This window comes from Phaethon aethereus (assembly GCF_964289735.1).
Source record: "Phaethon aethereus genome assembly, chromosome: 9".
In the NCBI taxonomy this organism is placed as follows: domain Eukaryota; kingdom Metazoa; phylum Chordata; class Aves; order Phaethontiformes; family Phaethontidae; genus Phaethon; species Phaethon aethereus.
The window spans coordinates 770,695-777,159 of record NC_138585.1 but is presented as its reverse complement, the minus strand read 5'-3'; the positions used below and the strand labels follow the sequence as shown (position 1 = coordinate 777,159).

Sequence of the window (6,465 nt, the reverse complement as noted above, 5' to 3'; positions counted from 1 at the left end):
GGAAGCTGGCTCTGGGCCAGGGGGAGGGAATCGGAGACCGAGGCAGTCCTCCCAGCTTTTTGCAGCGCTTATTCCCACCCTCCATCTGCTTTGTCTATCGACAGTGCACCAAAACTGTCTTCTGGTGTGTGAAAGGTGTTTGTAAGAATTAGGCCAAGGGAACTATTACCCATTATGGGACTCCTGCGCATTAGCAAGATATAAATAACAGAGGAGTAGGATTCATTTAGGAAGCTGATGTAATATTCAGTTAGTTTCACTGGACGGAGGTCAGTCATTCCGTATTTCTTTATTCTGAGCAGGTCACTGGGGAGAAGTGTCCGTATTTGCATACGGCTGAGAGAATCAGACTGGAACAGAGCATCGTGGCGAGAAGAGTCAGGACACACACCAAGGAACAATGTTGCCTGAGCCCCACTGGAACCCGCAGAACCAATTCCTCATATGCCTACAAAGAAAAATAAATGGATTACACACATTTAACAAGCTATTTCTTTTTGACTGCAACTTAGAGGATTAGTAACCAGACCACTATTTAATTAGCCCTTTGCTAAGGCTTCTTCTAGGATTTGGAATCAAAACCAAGATGGGACATCACCTTTTAATTTACAGCAAACAGAGCGCCAGCCACTCTTGCGGTACAGAGTTCAATAAATTTATCTGCTACCATTTTAAAGGGTAGCCATTTATATCCTCTGTATCTTTGTTCTTACGATAGGCTTGCCATTGAGGATACATACGTAACAGCACAGAAGAGAGAAGCTCTTGGAATGAGCATTTCACAGATCACTGACAAGTCAGTTTTCTCTAAGGCGAACAACTATTTGGTTTCTCTGTGATGCAGAAAGCTCCAAAATGTTTTTGGACATTCAGAGCTGCAGATATCCCAGACATCTACAGGTATCTTAAATATGGGAAGGCATAGCTGCCACAAAACCAACAGATTTGTTATGAGACAAATTAGTCTTATTTCTGAACCTTAACGCTACTGCAACTTTTGAGTATCAAAGGCAGTTGTTGGCCACACTAAAGATCCAACTTTCCTCGAACACAGAATGAAGAAACTTCACCTTTTCCTAGATACTTAGCCAATCAGATAACATGTAACCAAACAGAACTGGCCTTTTTTAAAGATGTTATCCCTTCAATCTTTGGGGGTTTACCCCTCCTTTGGTTAGATCATAAAGTAGTTTTCTACCTTGCTATTCCTCTGAAGCACCTGTTTTGCAAAGACCTTTCTTAATTTGACCACTGCCAATTATATCCTAGAATTCCAAGTAAACTATTAAAAAAGACAAGGAGAGCAGCCACTATTAAGAACTAAAAGAACACAGAGTGACTACAAGCATCTCCGAAGGGCAGGAGGACACCCATTAAAAGCTGGTTAAAAAGGAAGAAGGAAGCCTCCTTAAAGAGGAATCACACAACTAGTCTTTTACTGATTAGTTCCTGTGCTATGGAGGTTGCTAATCACAGAAAAAAAGGCAGCAATTTTTAAACGAGAACCAAGAATTCCCACCAGAAATAAGAACTCACAGGTTTGTGTGTTATGCTGTACCACTGACAGGGGCCGTCGTTTTTGCCTGAACAGGGAGCTTCCGCTTCAGCGGGCTTCCAACACTCTCTTGACAGGCGATCTACGGAAGACATTAATGCATCAGCAGCATCCAGACAGGATGAAACAATACGGCCTGCAAAACTTTCCCAAATGAGGTGTCTTTCCTCCACAAAAGCTAGACAGAATCTACTCCCTAAAAGCCAACAGGTGAAGCAGCACTGACAGAAATGTGCTGGCTAACCTGCACGGTCAAAGCGGCACTGGGCAGTCCTTTTCATGAACTTCACAACTCTTCCCTTCCCAATACAGTCAGTACCCAATGAAGACTCTCATCCATGTGGTATCTTGGCCCTTCTGTCCCTAACAGGGCAAAGAATTCATTATTGGCCTGTAGACCGCTCAACTTTAGCCATATAGTTATAACTTCTCTTTCCCAAAACACAGAAGTCATTCTTCAATTTCTTCATGTTGGCCTCCTGTTGGCACATGAAAGAACTCCCCTCCAATACTTCACATGCTTTCATATTAACAATAAATATATTCTCCTGCTCATAAATAGTAAATGTGGCAGAAAAATGGGAAGATTTCACACCCCTTTTTTAATTGACCAGGCAGTCTTCCCTGCCTCTAGGCTTATCCCAGAAAATCATTGCTCAAATAATGAGCAAGTGAAGATAAAGGAGCTGAGAATCATTAGCACATCTGAGTTGGCAGCTGGTAAGAATGATTTTGTGAAAATAAATATAACTTGTAGCAAAAATGGAGGATTTCATTGTTCGTATAACTTAAAACATTCATTGTCAGTGGATATCAGGTTCTTGTTTCACAAGAGTCTGAGACTCCAACCATGCTAACCTTCAAGGACTAAGTTTTCTACATTCCTATCATATATAGAGAAGGCAGGAAGAAAGCGTTAGAAACCACCAGAATACTTTGATTACTCTAAATACCTGATAGTGAATATTAAATAAGTCATGCATGGCTTCAGCTGCCCAGAGAAACACTGGGAAAATGCGGTCTGAGCAGGTGACCTTTAACAAGCCAGGGCCTGCAGAAACTGTGACAACCAGACTGACTGCCAACACTTTCAGCACAAGGGTACAATGGCAACAGCGCAACACCAAGAAGTCCGCTGACAATTAATCTGCCTTGGTCAGGCAGCAGCAGCATTCAAAGAGGAAGAGAGCATGGTCTTTATCAGGGCCACTATCTTCCCCTCGTGTTCACATGGCTACTGAGAGCTCCACCTCCAGAAGACAAATACAGAACCAGATTCCAACTCTGGATTGCCCACCATTATTCCTCTCTTCCCAAAAGAACATGTAATGAGAATCTTACTGTCACAGCAGCAGACCAGTACTTCTGGGCTCTTCAGAACAACCAACGCTTCCTCACTCTCTTCTGCCAGCCGGTGGTACCGCCCATGCACGGGCAAGGCAGCTCTAAAACAGTGAGAACATCGAGGGTCGGGTTCCAGGTACAGGAGAACAAGAAGATCTGTGGCTAAGTACTCAGGAGCCTCCACATCAATGACATCGGGAATTAACACCGCCTGCAAGTAGAGAAAGATACAGAAGTGGTTGTGATCAGAATCGACACAAGGAGGGGTACAGGAAAAAACAAAAGTATGAACATTTTGTGCATAATTCTGGGATTTAAGAGGCCACTGTCTGCTGTGGTAACTTACTGCAGCATCAGAGGGAAAACTGTTTTCCTCATTCTCTTTTCTAACACTGGGCCCGATTTTGTGGTTAGGAAGATCAAGTTGGAAATTCTGTCCTTAAGCTATTCCAAAATAATGGTCAAGTCCTGCTCCAACAAGTGATTCTTAACGTGTGAAAAGTTTACAGTGCAACCATGCCTATAGCCAAACCTAAGAGGTATTAGCGAAGTGATGCGTATAAGCAAGGCCATACCAGCACCTGCAAGACTCCCAACAGCAGAGGTTGCCCAGCATCTTTGCATCCATATGTTTTAACTGAACAAAGTACCTAAGGAGATCACCTTAAAGCTGTAGCCTTAGCACATCTCTCTACCCAAAATGTGAAGCAAACAACCAGAAAGCAACACGAAAAGGCTGTGATGAAAACGAAGCTGTGAAGCTATTCATCCCGAAGGCGCAGAACACTACTTAGAGCCCTCCACCACCTCTTCTGTGGGGGTTAACCTTGGTCTTTTCAACCTGAACAGCTTTTACCATAGTCGCTTATCCGGGGCTGAGCAGAGTTGCAGTGGCTCCCCGGCACGCACACACACCTATGTGTAGAAATACCAGCAGCACGTGACACAGAATGCCCTGCACCGGGCGATGCTGATCAAGCTGAGAGATGTCACAAAGATGATACTGCGCAGCATCACCTTCCAGGAAAAGGAATTAATCACCTTGGTTCAACGAGCCAGATAATGACCAGAGATTACAACTTCCTGAGCGTACTCGTCCTTATCTGAGTAACTGCCAGATATCTTAGCTTTGGGGTTGTTACCTTTGTTAAATTGTGCTGCTGCAGTGATGCTAGCTCATAGGGATCCACGTAGATCCCTGGTGGAAGGCGAGTTCTAGCTGCCACTGTGCATTGTCCTGCATCCTTCTCCACTGCACCGAGTTCTACCTTCACGACCAGGTCCCTTCAAACAAGGAACAGAAGCCAAAGGTTTATACCTGCACTTCAAAAGGTGGCACAACCCCCCCCGAGAGACATACTCTCAAATGCACAGATTAAATGCAGCTCTCGCATACGACGTGCTGCAAATTCAGAAAACGGTTCCCTGTCGAGCCATGCTGTCCTTCTCCAGTGAGGAAGATGTAGTTCCACATCCATGACCAAAATGAAGTTTCACTTCTTTGTTAACTTCTCAGAACTACCAACAGCCTCCTAGATCTTCATCTTAGAAAAGGACCTCCTGCTCTTCCTCTGCTATAGCCTGTGATTGTTAAATACTTGATTGTGCTAATACACTCCTGGTGCCTAGCCAAGCCTACAGATCACAGCTCAGTGAGTTGATACAACTGTGCACAAATTAGAAAAGAAGCTTCTTCACATGTGAAATTACCCGGCACATTATTCTGATGCAGCACCAGGGTGACAACTCACCTGTGAAACCCCTCCTGCAGAAGCTCCTGCGTGACAGCAGCATCCTGACAAGCGGCCTGCACACCTAAGATAACACAGAATGAATGAGTAATGGTGTTTACAGAATAGCAGACATAGCTATCACATTGGCAGACAGCCTTAATAAGTTTAGTCAAATCATCTACGAACACGTCACCTGCAAAACCTCTCACAGCAAAAGGGAAACACTACTTCAATTCAGTACAACCAACAGCCGTTTTGTCAGTAGAACACCAAGCTTCAGCTACCACGAAGGCAGAAATATCTTTTTTTTTCCAGTAGAGCAACTTTCAAAAGTGTGCTTTTGTTTTTACTGAGTCTGTAATAATCCTCACTTTTTCCCCACTACAACCCCCATCCCAGGTGTGATTCCTTATCTCCTACTTCTGTATCAATTGTTAAAATCCTATAATTCTGTATCTTATAGGAATGAACTTTGTGTTACAGCCATTCTTTTCTTCATTTTTTCTCCAAGTTTCCATAAGATTTCACTCTTAGAGCTGAAACTCCCATCATCTTACATACAACATCAGTATCTCCTTGAGTGGAGACCTAAGGCGATGTTGGCTACTATTAAATTTTGCAAAAGGTATCACAGCCATTTTTTCAGTTACCTAACCTGGAAAATTGCTTGCTTCTGGTATTAATTTCAGTAATATTTCAGTTGGAAGGGCCCTACAACGATCATCCAGTCCAACTGATGACCTGTCCACTTCAGGGCTGACCAAAAGTTAAAACATACTACTAAGGGGAGTGTCCAAACGCCTCTTAAAAGACTGCCAGGCTTGGGGCACCGACCACCTCTCCAGGAAGCCTGTCCCACTCTCTGACCACCCCCTCGGTCATGAAACGCTTCCACCTCTCCAGTCTGAACCTCCCCTGGCGCAGCTTTGAGCCACTCCCAGGCCTCCTGGGCCCGGGTCCCGGGGAGAAGAGCTCAGCACCTCCACGTCCTCCCCTCAGGGAGCCGCGATGACAGCAGAGGAGGTTTTAGGTCACCGACCCGCGCCGTCCGCCCCAAGCCCACAGCCCAGCCCTACAAAGAAGCAGGCGCACAGGCAGCTCCACACCCGTGTAAATAAACACTTTCACGATGAAAGCCCGGGTAACCTGCCCGAGCCGCCTCATGTCCAGCGGGATCCCAGGCCCTCACGCTTGGATCAGGCGGCAGCGCGAAGCCGTTTGCCCCGTGTTTACGGACACACGGCCCGGCCGGCTTTCACCTCCCGGCACCGCCTGAAACCTCGGCTCGGCCGAGCTCCAGGCGAGGGGAAAGTTCCCCGTCGGCTCCGCACAGGCCCGTGGCCGCCGGCCCGCGGCCGAGCCGGCACTTACGGAGGGCGCAGAGGAGGGCGCCCAACGCGGCGCGGAACAGCACTTCGCCGCGCCCCCGGCCGCCCGCCATGGCGGGCCCGCTCCGCACGGCCTCGCTCCCGCTCCGGGCGCCCGCCTGACCCCGCGGCGCCGGCGCTTCAACCTCGCCGCTGTCCCCAGCCGGTGCGCGGGTCCGCAGCGGTGACGGCCGGCCGGCCGCAGCCGCGTGCCGCAGGCACTAGCGCGGGCAGCCCGGAGGGGGCCTGCGGCGGGAGGGCCCGGCGGCGCGGCCGGAGCCATGGCAACCGCCCAGGTGGAGGCCCCGGTGCAGCGGGGCAGGCCCGGGCCGCCGCCGCCACCGAGGAAGCGCTTTCCCGCCGGGTCCCTGAGGTGAGGGCACGGGGCGAGACGCGGGGAGGACGAACCCGATCCTGCTCCGCTTCCCTTTTCTCTCAGCGTTTAGGCCTCGACCGCGCACGACCC

General features: G+C 48.2%; 1 protein-coding gene across 1 annotated transcript; it reads right to left on the bottom strand.

The window, feature by feature from the left end:
* Window positions 1–289: 289 nt before the first annotated feature.
* PIGX (phosphatidylinositol glycan anchor biosynthesis class X) lies at window positions 290–6,073 on the bottom strand (the record flags this gene model as incomplete). Its single annotated transcript, XM_082003833.1, has 6 exons — window positions 290–448; window positions 1,537–1,637; window positions 2,897–3,110; window positions 4,042–4,183; window positions 4,651–4,714; window positions 6,004–6,073. The coding sequence occupies 6 exons, from the start codon at window positions 6,071–6,073 to the stop codon at window positions 290–292; spliced, it is 750 nt and encodes a 249-aa protein (XP_081859959.1).
* Window positions 6,074–6,465: the final 392 nt, after the last annotated feature.